The 18,482-nt window shown below is 42.8% G+C and overlaps 1 protein-coding gene across 1 annotated transcript in view; it reads left to right on the top strand.

Moving 5' to 3' along the window:
- Window positions 1-8,093, top strand: part of LOC310995730 (uncharacterized protein) — a gene marked incomplete at its 5' end in the record, with an annotated part of 123,623 nt that extends 115,530 nt beyond the window's left edge. Inside the window, 2 exon segments of the mRNA XM_083984853.1 lie at window positions 6,852-6,898; window positions 7,051-8,093. Of these exon segments, the coding sequence (XP_083840979.1) occupies window positions 6,852-6,898; window positions 7,051-7,634 (631 nt within the window). The 3' untranslated portion in view covers window positions 7,635-8,093.
- Between the last annotated feature and the right edge of the window lie 10,389 nt (window positions 8,094-18,482).

Below are 18,482 nucleotides of genomic sequence, written 5' to 3'. Positions count from 1 at the left end.
GCACAGCTCCACCACTTCCTGAAATTAAGGCAGGTCCTTCATTTCCTGTCTTACATTATTGGACAAACTGATTAATCCAGGTGTGTCTGACCATTGTGACTACTCAGACACACCTGGATTAATCAGTGTGTCCAATAATGTAAGACGGGAAATTAAGGACCTACCTTAAATTCAGGAAGTGGTGGCGCTGTGCATAGAGCCCATTACATAATGTATTCCATTTCAGGAGTACTCACATTTTCACCTTGAATTTCTCACAGACATTTCTGATGGCACTCTCTCCCTTCTCGCGTATGATTTGTATGATCCTCTCCACAGCCATATATGTTGAGTTCCACCGTGTTTGATTTGGCCGTATGAACTGGAGGTTACATTCCTCTTCCACAGTTTCTGCAGCCATGTGTGACCGCCCTGTTTTGTTCCACAATCCTTTACATTTTCCAAAAGCTGCACGTGATAGCCGTTTGTATGTATCATTCTGTTCTTCTGCCTTGGCAGCATCTGTTGTGGCGATTAAGTTTAACAAGTGACATGCGCACCTTTGATGAGGAGGCAGTTGGTATTCAAGACCATTGTTTTCTTCCAGGATGGTGAACGTGTCTTGATGAGTGACTTTGGTCTCTTCTTCAGAAGAGTCTGACTCGGCTTCTGTGGACAGGTTCTGCTCGCCATACACAGTGAATGCTTTGATAAAATTTGACCCGCTGTCTGTTGTGGTTCTTACAACTTTTCCCCTTAACCCGTACTGACAGTGAACGTCATCAATGGCACCTGCTAGCACATCGAACGTGTGGGACCCCCTCAACCTCTGGCATGCAAGTGCAGCAGATCTTCTCTCAAAGGTTTCGCCATCTACCCAATGACACGTGACCCCGATGAAACTTCTCTGGTGTGCTGACCAACAATCGGTGGTAGTTGCAACATAACTGACTTGACTGAGGTGTGACACCACAGCCTTCTTCATTTCAGTGGAAGCTGCCTGTATTCTGGCCCGGAGAGTGGGTCTGGAAATTATCTTGCATTGAGGATTTAGTGTTGATACAAGTTTTTTAAAAGCAGGTTGTTCAACCAAGGCAAATGGATGAAGGCCCTCACAGATAAAGTTTATCAGAACCTTGTCAAGTTTTGCTTGCGGCACACGTTTGGTTCCACTCACTGCCACCAAGTCCGATATTTTTGCTTGTTTGCTTTGGGTTTTTTCTGGTTCCAGGGTCTGCTTCCGTGCTGCCACGAGATCAGTGTACATCTTCATTTTTGATGGATGTTTCCTCTGAACAAAAAACAAACCAACATCATCATATAAATAATATCATATAAATAATCAATACCATGTTTTTATTAAACATACTGTTAAAATATTTTTATATTGATAGTTTAATTCATATTTTTAAAAGTGTCACGTAGAAAGAGTAGACTATATCATGGATGTTTCACTGGTAGACTTTAAGTCTGTACCCCATGACAGTGCATAGTGTCAACACAGCAGGGACATGCAGTAATGCCCCCTCACAGTCCTGCTCTTGGCACATCTGCAGCCACCCACAGGTGCTGAAGCCGGCGCACAACACAGTCCGATAGAGAGAAAAACACCCCACCCACCCACACACACACACACGCACACACACACACGCACACACCCACACACGCACCCACACACACGCACACACACACACACGCACACACACACGCACCCACACACACACACCCACACACACACACACACACCCGCACACACACCCACACACGCACACACACACACACGCGCACACACACGAGATTTTAACGTCTTCAAGCTCTGAGAAAAAAACGCGGTAGCCGAGCTAGTATTAGCGGGAGCCATGACGTTAGCCGGCTGCACGTGTAGCTGCAGTGCAGAGGACGATAAACACTGAGAACTCATGCACAACCCGTTACCGAACTGAACGTCCCATACCACAATGGTTCAATATAAACACATGTATCATTAATGAATGAGTCAAATTTGATACTAGCTTACTACCAAGTTAGCTAAGCTAACGTTATTTAGCTTCAAGTGAGTCTTACCTGTACATGCTTGCGCAGGTTGGAAGCTGAGTTTTTGTACGTGGACAGCTGCCTCTCTTTCGGCATGCAAAGTTTGCATTGATATATGCAATTGTTGTCGATGGCCGACTTGAACTCGAAGAACTCATTTAGGTATGGCCAGGGGTTGGCCTCACGTTCTTCATGCTCCAAACTCGACCCTTCTCCGGCATCCACAAACTCGTCGTCTACATCCGTCTCCATTTTTGCTTCTCTGTGGCACCAACGTCACGACGTTGCTGACCTTCTGGCGCTGCAGTTATCAGAGCCAATCAGATGGGCGCACGGGCACGGGCACGTAGACGCACGTAGACGCAAAATTATCTTTTTTTTCTCTCCGTCTCTTTCTCTCTCGCTCTTTTCTTTTTTTTCTTTTTTTTTTTTTTACTTTGTAACGGAAGCTTTTTAAAATGTAATTAGGTAAATTAATTCCAAAAATATTTACTTAAGTAAAAGTAAAATTACTGATTTTAAAAAATACTCAAAAAAGTACAAGTACACAAAAAAACGACTTAATTACAGTAACGAGAGTAAATGTAACTAGTTACTTTCCACCCCTGCTGTCTGGTCAGATATTGATGATCAATAATCAGCTCAGTCTCTCTGAGATCCTGGTCTTGTCCTGATGAGATGTGTTGTTGTGTTGAGGAGACAGTCAATCACAGTGTGACATCCAGATGTCCTCACTGTCCAGAGGCCTGGAGCTGTCAATCAGAAGAAAGTGAGTGTAGTGAACAGTGTAATAATCAGTGTTTGTGGCTGAATGTGTGTGTGATCAAACAGCTGTTTTCAGACTGTGTGTGTGCTGACTCCAGATCAGATGAAGCCACAAAGTGGCTCCTTAATGAAAGTCTCCAGCAGCTGGAGCTTCACTTCCTGTCTGAGTCCATGTGCTCTGAGCTGAGCCTGCTTCTCTCTGCTCTACAGTTTCTCTGCTTCCTCTGGACTCTGACTTCAAGTCCAGTCAAAATGTGTGGACAGGTTTGATGGAGCTCAGGACTGGTCCTGAGGACGGCTGCTTTATTCCACATGATGTGACTGATCACAGTGAGTTAGTGTGTTGCAGCTGATCTGTGTGAAGAGCAGAGAAGAACAGAGTCATTGATCATGAGATCCTGATCCGTCCTGTCACTGTGATCAGATGGTTTCTATTAGAGCTCCTTCATCCACTCACTGCTGCTGTGGCTCCTGTGGAACCCTGCTCACAGCCTCATTCTTCAGCTTCCTGTGGAGTTTTTGTCAAACAAACACAAGTTGTGTTCACACTCAGTGTTTCTCACTAAACTCACTGGGTCTCATTCATGAAACGTGAGCGGCACAGATTTGTGTGTGAAACGTGCGCAGCAGAAATTTACATGGATTTCCGTATTCATCAATCTTTTAGTAGCGCTGATCTTTTCTACACCTGCTCCTGACTGTGTGTAGCGCTTGTGTAAATGTAGGAACGCACAGAAAAGTTGTTTGTCACTGTTGGAAATTACAATTTGAAATGGTATTACTCTTTCTTATGTTGAAAATCCGCCGATGCCTTGAGTAAACTCGTCACAGCCTGCCGAACGTTCACGACCATTGACGAGTAAACTCGTCAAAACCGCTTTTTTACAGATTACGATAATAGTCACTCTGAGGTACCCTGTGTGTGAATATGGTAGTCCTCTGATATGTAAAACTGTTTTAAACTAAAATCAAAACATAATGTTTTTTATAAACTGTGTGATCTTAGTTTTGTTTGAGTAATCGTTCTCCTTGAATGCTGCTCTGGGGACAGCGTGCAGCGCTGTGCGGCTGTCGGCTACAGTGTTGCGACTTTCTCGCTGAATCTGGCGATTTTCCAAACCCTCTTTTGACGAAAGCGACCGACGACAAATATGGCGAGTTTTTCCAGTGCTGTTACAAACGTTTCTGGTTTGGAGACTCGGATCTGAAAGCCGGTTATCTCTGCTGTTTTCACGGCGCTGTGCAGCAGAGCGGGCGCTCTGCAGCGGGGGCTGTGAGCCAGCCGCCCCCGCCCCCGCCCCAGAGCACTCACCGGCGGCCAGTCACACAGCAGTGTCACGGAGCTGCTCCGCTGCGGCCAGTGACCCACATCGCTGCACCGCTGCTCTCCAGGCTGCCACACCCCCCAGATTTGCCTACAAATATATTTATTTAGCCGTAGAAATGATTTGGGAGACGCCACACTGCAGAGTACCGGTAAAATGAGCAGATTGCCACTTGACACAAAAGTGCGTTTTTCTCTGAAACTAGAGCGGGAGCTCCGTTTTTGGAGAAACCCAGCTCTCTTCTTCTACTTCGTACTCACGAACGAAACGGCGGAAAAACTCGCCGTTTTTTCGTGGAGCACGTTGTAAAGTCACTCTTCAACCACGTGAAGACCGTTTGTTTCTAGGTGATGTACAGAGTTCGGTTCGACGTGAGATAAAAGGTAAACAAATAGCCAAAAACATGTGAGCGGATGTGCTGAGGAATTAGTGTGGTCGCGAAAGAGTTAAGGATCGGTTACGCACACACATGTCAAGACTCCATCTAGTGATGATAATAATAATCTGACATAAAACCTGAAAAACTTTTATTCCGTAAATGTGCAGCTGATATGCGATGCAGAGTGTGTGTTGCTACACGTTACTACACGCTCGGTGGACGTACACTTCATCCAGTCGGCACCGGTTTGGATGGAGCTGTGACAGACGGCTGGTGCTTCTGTAACAATATGACCTGCCTATACAACTTCATGTGTTGATACAACCATGCTCCTCTACAGCTGAGGCTGTGAAGAGCCTCCTCCTCCTGTGGCTGCTGTAGCTCTGTAGTTGTGTGTATTTTTTTTTCCATGTTATGGAACTTCTTAAATGGTTCTTTTTTTTAAGTATATTTTTTGCCTTTATTTGATAGTCCACAGTAGAGACAGACAGGAAAGGGGGAATGACATGCAGGAAAGGTCTGCCTGACACTGGATTCGAACCGGGGACGCCTGCGGTGAGCCTCTACATGGGGCGGCCGCTCTACCCACTGCGCCACACAGATTTACTAACGTTTCATGAATGAGACCTACTCTTCTTCTTCTCCTCCTCCACCTTTCCTGGTGCATTGTGGGATATCTGGGCTGGTCAGCTCCACCTGTTGTGTCTTCATCTTCTTTGCTGTGACGTGTGTTTGTGCAGCTTGAGAGTCAGAGAGTGAAAGTGTGTGTCTCACACTGCAGTGACATCACATGGAGAAAAGACATGATGAAGTGTTTCCTCCTGGTCTCCTCCTGCTCTGTATCATCACTAGATAAAGACTCCAGCTCCTTCTTCTCTGTGCTCAGTGTTCATCCAGACATACCAGCCTCCATGTGAACACAGTGATAAAACAGTGTGTGTGTGAGAGCCATGTAATGTCCATGTGTGCATGTGTAGCAGTTGTGAAATGGTTGCTTATAGGCTGAAGGATGACAACACCATGGATCTGAGTTGGTTCATTTATTCTGCAAAGGCAGCACAGGGGCAGAGTCAGGAAACACACAGCTGCAGGTAGAAACAGTCTGCCTCCACAACAAGAGCAGCCAGAGTTTGTTCCTCTTTTGCTGCTCTTTACTGTATTGTATGTCACAATAAAAAAAAAATGAATAAAAAAATAAATGGATAAATAAATAGTAATAATAATTTTAGAGAAAAGATACTACTACTGAAATTAATGTCTATAACCCACTTGTAAATAATAATCATTAGAAAAACAGAATAAAAATCCCAATGAAATTATCAAATAACACAAGGACAATAATAAAAACTGAGATAATGTGTGCTCTAGTGACGTTTTTACAGCTCTGACCAGACTCAACTCTCATATATTTAGTGTGTTACCCCAATATCGCTCCCCCTTGCTACAGGTGAAGATGGAACTTATACCCCTTTCCCACTGGCCAAAAAACCCGTTTAAACCCGCTAACAATCGGCTTTTGGTAGCAGTGGGAAAGGCGTCAACGCGTTTCAAACGACTCGGCAAGCGACGCGGGTTAAAATCGCCTTTAATCGGCTCGGCTCCGAACGGCTTGCAGTGGGAACGCCAGACCCGCGTCAACCCGCTAATTTACGTGATGACACTGAACGTTACGTGACGCCACGTCATCGCGCCGGTCGCGTCTCATATCACGTACCAAAACAAAGCTCTGCTCCGCTCTGCTCTCATCCGAGACTGGGATCAAAACATCAGAGAACACTGACCAAAAACGATAGAAAAAAAGAAAAGAAAAGAAGCGACAGTCTGTTTAACTGACGTGTTGCCGCGGACGTCCGTCATCCGGCCGCAGCAGACTCTCTGTCCTCCGCGGTCCTGGTGCTCCAGGTCAGCCAGCCAGAGAGTCTGCCTCGGCGGACGGACACTCCGCGGCGGGCGGCTGTGGCATGACTGTGTGTGTCTCTTGCACCGCGGATGAGAGCGGGGCGACTGGTTTATGCTCTGTCTGATCCCTCAGCGGGGGTCAGACTCGGCTCATTTTGGTCAATGGGAAAGGGGCCAAATGCCGATTGTTAGCGGGTCGACCCGCGTTTAAAAAACCTGCGTCGACCCGCTAATTTTAGTGGGAAAACGGCTTTAGAAATAGAAGTGATATAAAACAAAGCAGGAAATTCAAACTTGTTTTAGATAGTGTTAGCATCGAGCAGGTTTTGAGAATGTTCACCATAATGAATGATAAAAATAAAGAAATAATGAGTATAATGAATGATCAGATGAATAAAACAAAGTAAAGATTGACCCAGCTACACATGCTGACAGAGAAGGTGCTGCTCTGACCCCCCTCCTCCTTTCAGGGTGGAGCCTGCTGGAGTCCCATGGTTGACACCAGGTCTGAGGAAGTGTAAGTCTGTTTTTACTTTGATTCATGGAAACAAAGCAGCACATTCAACCATCTTCACACTGTCACATCACTGACCTCATGAGTCTTCATCAAACTGTCAATAACTGATCACATGATCAATAACTGCAGCTGTGTCTTGTTCTCTCTATCAGATTCCTGTCCACTCACAATCGACACAAACACAGTGAACACAAACATCAAACTGTCTGACAACAACAGGAAGGCAACACGTGTGGAGGAGGATCAGTCATATCCTGATCATCCAGACAGATTTGACCGGTGGCCTCAGCTGCTGTGTTCAACTGGTCTGACTGGTCGCTGCTACTGGGAGGTCGAGAGGAGAGGAAACGTTGTTATATCAGTGAGTTACAGAGGAATCAGCAGGAAAGGAGACAGTGAAGACTGTGGGTTTGGAGAGAACGATCAGTCCTGGTGTCTGATCTGCTCTGCTAATGGTGTGTGTAACAGTGTCTGGCACAATAAGAGACAGACACGTATCACCTCCTCCTCCTCCTCCTCCTCCTCCTCCTCCTCCTCCTCCTCCTCCTCCTCCTCCTCCTCTGTCTCTAACAGAGTAGCAGTGTATGTGGACTGTCCTGCTGGCTCTCTGTCCTTCTACAGAGTCTCCTCTGACTCACTGATCCACCTCTACACCTTCAACACCACCTTCACTCAACCTCTCTATCCTGGGTTTAGATTCTGGTCCAGGTTTGGTTCCTGGTTGAGTCTGTGTTGAGTGAAGCAGAGTCTCCTCCTGTCACAGAAACCTTCTCCCTGTTGAACAGACAGTTCAGTCTCTACATGTCTGTCTCTGTCTCTGTCTCTCACTCACGTTTTCACATTCATGGATTAAACCAGTTGATGTTTTAAACTCTTCTCAGTGATTCTTGTAAACTTCTTCCTCTTCCTTTAAAGATGGAAGCGTCGATTATTACAGGACAAAAACCACGGTGACTTTTACTCAGCTGCTGATGAAGGACGAGGCCTAATATCACCAAGCTAAAAGTCTCTGAGCCGCCAGCGTCACTGAGGAGAAAAACACATTTTAAACACATTCACTGTTCATGTTCAACTTTACAGGCTGTTTGTGAGCTGCTCACAGCTAAACACACACAACAAGAAACACAACTGGAAACACACATCATGTTGTACGGACGCTGAATAGAATGAATTACATGTGATTTCTTTTTCTTTGTGTTTTCACTGAATCAAATAAAACAATGTGAATCAGTTTTCTATGTGATGTGCATTTCCTGCTGATGTAGAGCAGCACAAAAACCATCAGCTACTAATCCTACCAGACAATGATGTTTCTGTTACCATGACGCTGAGTTCATCTCTGTCCTGTAAATAATCTGATGTCAAATAAACAAAAACTGTAAAAAGGAAGTAAAAAAAAAGAATTATTAGTAGTAATATTAGTCAGTACTGTGTTGTGTTGTGTTGTGTAGTTGTGTCTAATGATCATAGTCAGTGTCTTATTCAGATTACTGGTTAAATCGATGACAATTATTGATTATTAATCAGATTTGACTGTAATAGATGTTTGTGTATGTGGAGCAGCAGTTCACATCACGTCTCCTTCAAACTGCTGCTGCTCTGCTGCTTCATTTAAAACCTATTCAAGTTAAATACAGTGAGACTGTATCATAAATCATAAAGTCATGAATAATATATGAGATGTAAATGAAGTAACATGATGCACATGTGTTATTAAAGGCTGGTGTTAATTAGCTCAGGGTGTTGTTACAATTCACTTTAACCAGATGAAACTAATGAAAACACAACGTTAACAGACTAAAGAGTACCACAACGTGTGTGTGTGTGTGTGTGTGTGTGGAACTAGTTTTCAGACTTTTTCTGCTCATGGCCTCTAAAGGTGCAGCCTGTAAAATAATCTCTAAAACCCTTGTGTGCACTCACATCAAACTGTAAACACTGATTGTGATTTAAAAAGCTAAAGTTGGAGAAACAACTAATGCAGAGGGAGGATGAGTGTCTCTGCTGTTGTGTGCAGTTTCTTCTGCTTTGCTCACACTAATTGACAATAACACATTGTCAAACTTCCCTGTTGCTCCTGTGTCTTCTACCTCTGCTACTCGTTGCTTATTGCTGCTTCTCTGTTCTCCTGTAGTGAACCTAATCTTCTGATGTGCTGGTCTACATGATCATTAATGCATACAGGGATTAATAAAGTATTCTTTGACTTTTTGAGATGGTTTCAACTAAGAAAACTGAACTAAATAAATGAGAAGCTGAATGTGAAAAGGAGAAGAAGCTCAGAAAGAGGCAGGAGAGTTACTGTACCTGGGATTGTTCTTTTAGGAAAAGTTGAAATTCACCTTTAAAGACCTGGAAAACAGAGACCAGGTTTAGAACTCATCATCTGGATCACCATGGTGACGGCACTGGCAGCTCCTCACTGTCATTGATGCTTATTGATCATAAATTACATTGATCCGTCTACATGTGAAATCACTTTTGACCATCACATAAAAAAACAAACCTGTCAATCAAACTCATCTCCTACAACCTGAGGATTGTAGCTCCGCCTCCTCCTTCAGTGTTTCCCATCATGCACCTGGGCTGTGGTAAAAAATCACTTCTTAGAAACTGGTTTTTACTGACTTGTATTTCTGAGATGTACATCTGGACACACTGAAGGATTTTTACACTAATTCTACTTTAACAATACACAATGACAATGACTGAATCAATATGAAAGAGTTTATAATACTCACCTCTAATCCTGACAGTAGCATAGAACTGTGGAGAAGAGTGAGAAACAGACTGAAGTCTACACAATGATACAGGAAATATAGAAGTATAGAAGTGTCAGCAGACCAACTGTGTGAATATACATGTCAACATAAAGAGGTCAGAAAGTAAAGGCTCTCGTACTCATTTCATCTGACCAGTTGTAGTCCGTTACATACAATATTCACCTGTTAGTAACAATGGAAACAGTTTCAACTAAACACTGATTCCTGATGATGATTCAAACAAATGAAGCACAACATCAGTGACTGTAGGTTTAACACATCTGACTTTACTGAACATTATCTTTGTTGTTAGTCAGTGTTGTCGTTGATGAAAATCCATGGTTCAAAGCCCCATGTGGTTCCTGTCAAAGTCTCATTACTCATCCATTTAATCCACTAGCATAGCATTCATCAACACGCAGCATCAAACCCACAACGCCGTCGGCTCGGCCCAGAGGCATGATGGGAGTTCCACTACTGCCATATTCAGTGGGCCACATAACACGGAGGTCACCCCGAAAGTCCCGAGCTTTTTCAGTGAATGTGACAGTTGTTGTAATAAAACCTCTTGTAATCTCTGACATGGACGCTGCTCTGCAACAGACTCTACTGTGCATCATTAATAGTAGTGAATAGTGAACTCACCTCTCTCTGCTGCTCTGGTGGCTCCTTACATCCTTTGTTGCAGCCGTGTGGCTCGCTGACAATGTCACTTCTCTCACGTCACATCCAACGTCCTGTCTGTCGTCACGGTGATATATGATACTAGTTGTCATAGTGTTTGATTGAAGATGATTGGCTGGCTCCTACCTTAACCCACACTGCAAAAGCTCAAACTCTTACCAAGAACATTTGTCTTTTTTCCAGTCAAAACAATCTCATCACACTTAAAATCAGACTCATCACATAAAAAGCAGCTTGTTTTTAGACACTTTTTCCTTCTTTCAAGCAGATTTTCACTTGAAATAAGTAGAAAAATCTGATAGTGGAGCAAGTTTCTCTTTCTAATTACAAGCACAAAAAACTTACTTTCACTGGCAGATTTTTCTACTTATTTCAAGTGAAAATTAGTTTGAAAGTGAAAATGCAGGGTTTCCGCTACATGTAATTGATCGTGGCGCACCGCCACGGCAAAATAAAAGCCGCCACACCTTCAGAATGATAATTTTTTTTTTTTTTTTTTTATGTTAAAACAATGTAAAGCAGGGTTTCCACTAGGGGTTTGCACAAACTAGTCCCCTGCTCCACAATGACGTTTTGAGCTTGACGTCGACTAGTCGCTGATCATGTAGCAGTAGGCTACAAGAGTAGCGGCTTGAAACAACAGCTGAGTGCGCTGAATGAAAAAAATACGAGTGCCGTCAAGCTGGATAGAACCAGATCGTACCAGACAGGAAGTCAGGCACAGAAAAGGCGAGAGAATCCGGTCAATTTTCAAAATAAAATAAATGATGATTAAGTTTGCTGTCCGTCTATAAATATTTGTCAGTTGCGTCTGCACACAAGAGTCAAGACACACATACATACAGCGCTAGAGACAGACCTGTGTGTGTGGAAAACCGAGTAGCCTACAGACGGGTCGATGTTTGACCGGCGTGGAGAGAGAGAGCAGGAGAAACTGCCGCTTCCGCGGGCAGTGTGTCCGGGCTGCCGGCAATTAAAAAAAAAAAAAAAAAAAACTCCGCTCATATCGACAGCTTTACGTCGCGCACAACAACAACAGCAGCAACCAACCAGGAAAAACAAAAACTGTGAGTGAAACTGTGAGTGAGCAGGACTGTGATGGTGACGAGGCCTGTGTGTCGTTTTCCTCCCTAATTGTTTAATGAACAGTAGCTACAGTATTTTCTTTTGCACCTGTATATGTTACAAAAAACCAAACTGATTTACAGTTTGTTGTTTATAAAGCTGCTGTTCTGTGGACTAATTTCTGTGCATGAGCTGTCAGTCAGTGAATACAGATTGTTGCAGAGCATTTCCCTCCTCCTGTGATTTTAGTTATGATGGGAAAAATATGAATGATGTCATCAGCGACTAGTCGACAATCCGGTCTCGCGCGGGGGTTTTTGCAGTGCATAAGCTTCTCCTGTAACTACTATACTCATGTAGTCTGTAGGTTACAGTTGTTATGGTTCTTCAACAGTGGACTGACTGTGTTCCCAGTCATGTTGCTCAGACTAGAGCCAGAAACCAGTCCACTCTGAAACACAGTGAAGTGAGCCTGCAGTCCAGCCTGGTCATGTGACCTTCTACCTGAACACACCACTTTCATATGAGTGTTCATTCATGTTCATGCCCTGACCCCTTGTGGTTGTTAGGTGGCACTGCGTTCAGGGTTTCCGCGGGTCATTAAAAAGCATGAAAAGTCATTAAATGGATTTTGTGAAAATTCAGGCATGAATTGGCATGAAAAAGCATGAACTGCGATGTTTAGAGGCATTAAAAAAATTGATTGAATAAAAACATCGTTTTTCACGATTTATTTTGATTATATAAACATCTAAATCTAATTTTGATCCGAAGTAGCGTAATGGTTGACAGGCGGAACCTATTAATCGTCTGCTTTTTACGGCCGGTGCACAAAGTTGAGACACTGGACGAATGCCAGCCTACTGATGCCAGCGCGAGTGAGTGTGAGAGAGCATGTGAGCGGGAAATTACGGGAAAATGGGGAAATGTAAGTTTCAACAGAAGTGGCTGGAGGATGAACAATTTAAAAGCTGGTTAAAACCTGTCGACAGACAACCCGGCGATGCATTTTGCACCGTGTGCAAAAAAAACGTCCAACTTTGCACAATGGGCGTCAACGCGCTAAAGTCCCACATGCAGTCAGAGAGACACAAGTCTGCGATGAAAGGCAGGCAGCAGCTAACCGTTTCGAATTTTTTTGCCGTGAGCGCTTCTGCTGTCAACAATTCGCCTGCAGCTGCCGCTGCTACCACCACTCCTTCAGGCCCCAGCGGAGCCGCGACAGCGGGGAAGACCACCGACCTGCGAGCGGCATTTGGCTCGAATGCGACTTTGGAAGCGGAGGTGCTCTGGTGTCTTAACACTGCAGTGAAGCATCACTTGTATGCATCCAACGATGATGTCTCCGCGTTATTTCAGAGAATGTTCACTGACTCTGAGATAGCAAAGTCTTTCACCTGCGGAAAAGACAAAACCAGTTACATAGTAAAATTCGGACTTGCCCCACATTTCAAAGATAATTTAATTCAAGCAGTTAACAAGGCAGGGCCTTTCGTGTTGATGTTTGACGAAAGTCTCAACAACTCAACAAAAACTAAACAACTTGACATCCATGTGCGGTTTTGGGAAGGAGGTTGTGTCCAATCCCGCTACCTTGGATCACAGTTTATGGGACACTCCAAGGCACAGGATCTGCTGCACCATTTCAAAGTAAGTATAGTCATGCTTTATCAAATAAAATCAATTGAAACTGTAGTTGCGGAGCATCTTTCATCCACATTAAAAACACACACACACACACACACACACACACACACACACACACACACACACACACACACACACACACACACACACACACACACACACACCTCAGTGAATCCTATCACTTGGTTATTGCAAACAAAAACATCTATTTAAAGAATAATCTCCAATATCTTTCAACATGTCTGCATGGTGTCAAATCATTTGAGTAAAATATTTATTCTTTTCATAGGAATGTGTGCACCGATTAGACCTCCGGAATCTGCTTTCCATTAGCATGGATGGACCCAACGTCAACTTGAAGTTTCTGAATGACTTCCAGCAAGAACATGCTGAAATACATGCAGGACGTCAGCTAATTTCTGTCGGGAGCTGTGGGCTGCACACCCTACACAACGCATTCAAGTCTGGCTTCTCAGCATGGACTGTTGAAAAACTACTAAGGGCAATGCACTTTCTCTTTCACAATGTCCCTGCAAGGAGAGAGGACTATACCAAACTTACCAGTTCATCTCTATTCCCACTCGCATTCTGTGGCCATAGATGGGTGGAAAATCTGCCTGTTGCAGAGAGAGCCATCGAGGTATGGCCAAAGCTCAAAGAGTATGTAGCAGCAGTCCTCAGAAAAGAGCTCCCAAACCCTGGAACGTCATCATTCGATACTATCGAAGCAGCAAGCAAAGATCCCCTGATCTTAGCTAAACTTCACTTTTTCGTGGCTACTGTATATCCAGAACTTTCTGCCCATTCCTAACTAAGTACCAGACTGATGAGCCTGTCCTGCCATTCTTGTGCCAAGACTTGACTGAACTGATGATGGTAATGGTCTCAATTATTGTTTCATTTCTATGGCTATTTTTAAATCAAACAATACAGTGTTTATACAAATAATTATGTACAAATGAAAATGTACAAATGAATTAACATGATCTAGAGGAATAATCTAGCTTTTTACATGATTATAAAACAGTTAACATGATTATAGACATGACATGATCAAGAGTAATATAGTTTTTTTTACATGATTAAAATAATTCAAGTTTTTCAATTTACAGAGTCTAGCGAGACGTTTCATCAAAAGGGAGTTACTCCAAGACATCACTCCCTTTAAACTGACCAAACTTGACCCTGATGACCAGAAGAACCGTGTCAGTGCATGCCATGCTGACATTGGCTTGGGTGCTGAGTCTGTCCTTAAGGTACTTGTGTTTAATTTATTTTTGTGTCTTTTGTTGCCATGTTGAGAGCTGCAAATCTGATTTTCACAGTTGAATGTTGGCAATAATATTCACAGTGTCAATAAGGATTATATTCTATTATATAAAACTAACTCTGTATTTATTCCCCATATATTGCAAATGCTGTATACTGTCCCTTTTTGATAGGCTCTGCAGAGTAAACCAAATAACAGTGTAGGTGAACTCTCAGCCCTGGAGTTCAGAAGGGACTGCATAACAGCCCTCTCCAGAATGATGAAGAAAATCCAAGAAAAGAGCCCTTTGAAATATCCTGCTGTCAGGGAGATTGCATTCTTGGATCCTTCCAACATGACGAGAGACCCTGAATGGTGCAAGGGAAAGATGAAGTCACTTGTGCAAAGATTCCTGCAGGACAGGCAGCTGACAGGCGGTGTCTCAGCTGGTAGGAATGTTAAGGATAGCTCTAAAATCAAGGTTTATCACTGTTTTGTGTGCATATTGTGTTCTCACTACACCTGATCTTAATATAGGAACAGTAGTTGTTTTTTTTTGGAGTATTTTTAAATGTGCATGCCAGTAAATTGGCCCATGTCTCAATTTACCAACATTTACCAACAAGTTTTTTCTTTACTAAAACAGCCCTAAATTAAACTGCTGTAAAAACATATATCAATATTTTTTTCAAATTGTTTTGTATAAATCTGATGAATCTCATAATGTATATCTGATGTTTTTACCTCAGTTTATTTGAGTGGCTGTTCTCAATCACAAATATTCCAGATGGTAGTACATTTATCCAGAGTGTATTATTGACTTAGTGAAGACTTTGAAATAATATTTCATAATTCACAATTTTAAAGGCTTATTTCAAAGAAGCCGGTAACACAGTTTAAGTTATAGCCAAATGAAGAGGAAATTCTGACCCTTAGAGTAATTAAAAAGGGTGTAATATTGTCCGAAATGAAGGGCTAGTAGATTTTACATTATTTATTCAAACTCTTTTTTTTTTTTACAAGCAAACATTAGTATGCTGTATCAATGCGATGTGTATGAGTGTTTTTTATATTGTGATTTAATTACATATTTTATTTACACTTATTTTTGTGTTTATCCATTGCAGGTGATGCTCTTGTGCAACAGTTTGACAGCTTTCTTTCTCAGCATTGCAAAAGTCTGAAGTTTCACTCCTTCAAACCCATGGATCAGTGGCTTGATGTTTTTCTTCATGAAACTCTTGACCAGGATTATCCTGAGCTGCGGAGTTTCTTTCAACACCTGCTGCTCTTATCTCATGGGCAATCTACAGTGGAGAGAGGTTTCTCTGTCAACAGGGAAGTGGAGACCTGCAACATAACTGAAAAAACTGTTGAGGCCCAGAGACTAGTCTGTGATCACGTTAGAGCTTGTGGGGGTGTTCTCAAAGTGTCCCTCACAAAAGAACTACTGGCTTCTGTAGCCTCAGCCAGGACAAAATACAGGATGTACCTCGATGAAGGAAGGAGGGAGCGGGAGGTTGCAATGCGTGGACTTAAAAGAAAAGCATTAGAGGACGAGCTGGAAGCAATGAGAAAGAAAAAGGCTGTGTTGACAGAGGTGTGCGCCAGCCTTCAGAAAGATGCTGATGACCTAGCTGAGAAAGCTGAAGCTAAAGCAGGAACACTCATGGCACAAATGATCACAAAATCAAATAGTCTTAGAAGGAGACACAAGGAAAAATGCGTCGAACTGAAAGATGTAGAGAGAGAGTTGGAGCAAAAAGGAAAGGAACTAAGGCATATGCAGTAATGGCTCCCCATGGGTGGATTTTCCTCACCTGGATCGTGTGTGTGTGGGGGAGTGTGAACAGTGTCTTTTGTATTTTGTTGTGTTCTTATTCTTAACTGTCTTGTGATCCATCTGAAAGTTAAATTTGGATGTTCAAATAAAAAGATGGCGTTGGCAAATGCTTACAATTTGTGTGTGAACGTATTTGCATTTGGACATTGGCATTGAATTAGTTTAAAGTGGCATGAAAAAGGGCATGAAAAAGCATGAAATGAGATATGCTGATACCTGCAGAAACCCTGGCGTTACATTGATAAGAATATGAACAGGTGAGTGTTAAATGTTCACTGTTTCAGGTCTGAGTCTCATCACATCATCCATCATTTATTACCATTTAAAAACACAAGTCTGGGATTTATTTTAACACTAAAAGAAAATATGACATCATTGGTGTCACAATCAAGAAATGAAAAAACTATTTAAAAAAAGAAAAATTCCTGTTATTGTTATTTTATTTTGAAACCAGAAACCAAATTCATGTAGATGTATCTGGTTTTTTATTCTAAACCAAAGACTAGAGACAAAATGATGTGATCAATGTATTTTTTGTCTCTTAACCCTCCTGCTGTCCACCTGGGTCAAGGAAGGAAGGAAGGAAGGAAGGACAAAGGGAACGAAGGTAGGGAAAAGGGAAAGAAAGATAGATGAAGGGAGGGAACAGATTGGACCAAAAAGGAAGGAAGGAAGGATGGAAGGAAGGAAGGAAGGAAGACCAAAGGGAAATATGGGAGGAAAGAAGGAAGGGAAAGGGGAAGGAAATATAGATGGAGGGAGGGAACAGAGTTGTTCTAGGAAGGAAGAAGGAAGGGAGAAAAGAAGGAGGGAAAAGGGAAGGAAAGAAAGATGGAGGGTCATTTGGATCAAAAGAGGAAGGAAGAAGAAGTAAGGAAGGAAGGAAGGAAGGAAGGAAGGAAGGAAGGAAGGAAGGAAGGAAGGAAGGGAAAAATGATTGTGGAAAGAAGGAAGAGAGAAAGGAAAGAAAGAAGGAAGGAAGGAGGAAGGGAACAGAGAAGGACAAGAGGAGGGTTAAAAGAGTTTGAAGTTTTGCTGATGAAACCTCTCATTTGTGATTGGGCAGAGACAGGAAGAAGTCCAGCAGAACCACGGCTCCACAGCAACAATGAAGCTAAACGTTAGCTATTAAACACTGATCTGCTACATCCCAATCAGCACAGAATGACTGATGAGTTTATCAATACAATGTTCAGCATGAGCCTATATCCAAAAACCAGTGGAGCCAGCAGAACCACAGCCCAGAATAACCTTCACAACACGCTCTGCCTGTTCAACAGTCACGCTGCTAGGATTAGCCACAAGCTAACATGAAGCTATCAAAGTGAGTGAAAAGCTTTTCCGTATCAATGAACTTGTCATGTATCTCACTCAGCATCATCACAGAACATCAGCAGTTGTTGTCTGGAGCAGATCTTCACATGTATGATCAATAAAGTCACCTTTAACCCTCAAATAGAAAGTTAGATTAAAGCAGATATCAGCTTCACGGCCGTTTCGGCTAATGCTGCGTTCAAGGCAGGCTTTTGAAACAGCTTCAAGTCACAACTACGTCTTGGTAGCGTTCCAGGTAACCCGTAGCTCGTGTTTTTACCATCCTGTTGTCTGTGAAAGTTCCCTATAACGGCCACTCGTAACTTCCGACCCGTGAACTCGTACCAGATCGAACTGGTATGACTTCACAGGAAGGAAAAACACAAAGTACGAGTTTCTTTGAACGCACCATGAGTTAGCAGCCCCCGCCCTTGTCAGGCATCAATTGGTCCTCGTGCTACGTCACCACATTCACGCGCATCCCTTGGCTGCACACACAGCCCTTCATGCCGTTCTCTCTCCTCATTGGATAACACTTGTATCCCACAAGGAAAATTTTCTCCTCGGGTTACAGCAGAGCAGAGTGACGGAGAGACTCGTGTTTAGGCTGAAATACTTCATGTAAGTGATTGCTGACGGAAAATAGGACTATTTAGGACTTATATTAACAAAAACATTCCACTGATATCTGCTTTAACGGAGCTCAGTACAAGTCAACCTACCACGAGACTCCCACAGCAGACTGTTGCCTAGAAACGGGTCAACCCGCCAAGTCTGCAGGGGCTCGTTAGTGTGGCCTTTCAAAATAAGAGCTTCTAAATCATAGATCATAATAAATACATAAAAAATAAATAAAGGAGTGAACGACTTCATATTGTAACAGGCAGATAAATAATAATAATAAACTAAGTGTAGTGCAGCTTCCATAATAACAGAATTACAGTTAGTGGAATTACTAACTCCTTAACTCTGTTACAGCAGCAAGTACAAGACAAATAAATAAAACACATTACAGCAGAG

Source organism: Trachurus trachurus (assembly GCF_905171665.1).
Source record: "Trachurus trachurus genome assembly, chromosome: 13".
Taxonomy (NCBI): Eukaryota; Metazoa; Chordata; class Actinopteri; order Carangiformes; family Carangidae; genus Trachurus; species Trachurus trachurus.
Note: the sequence above shows the minus strand (reverse complement) of the source record. Positions and strands in the feature narration are given on the sequence as shown.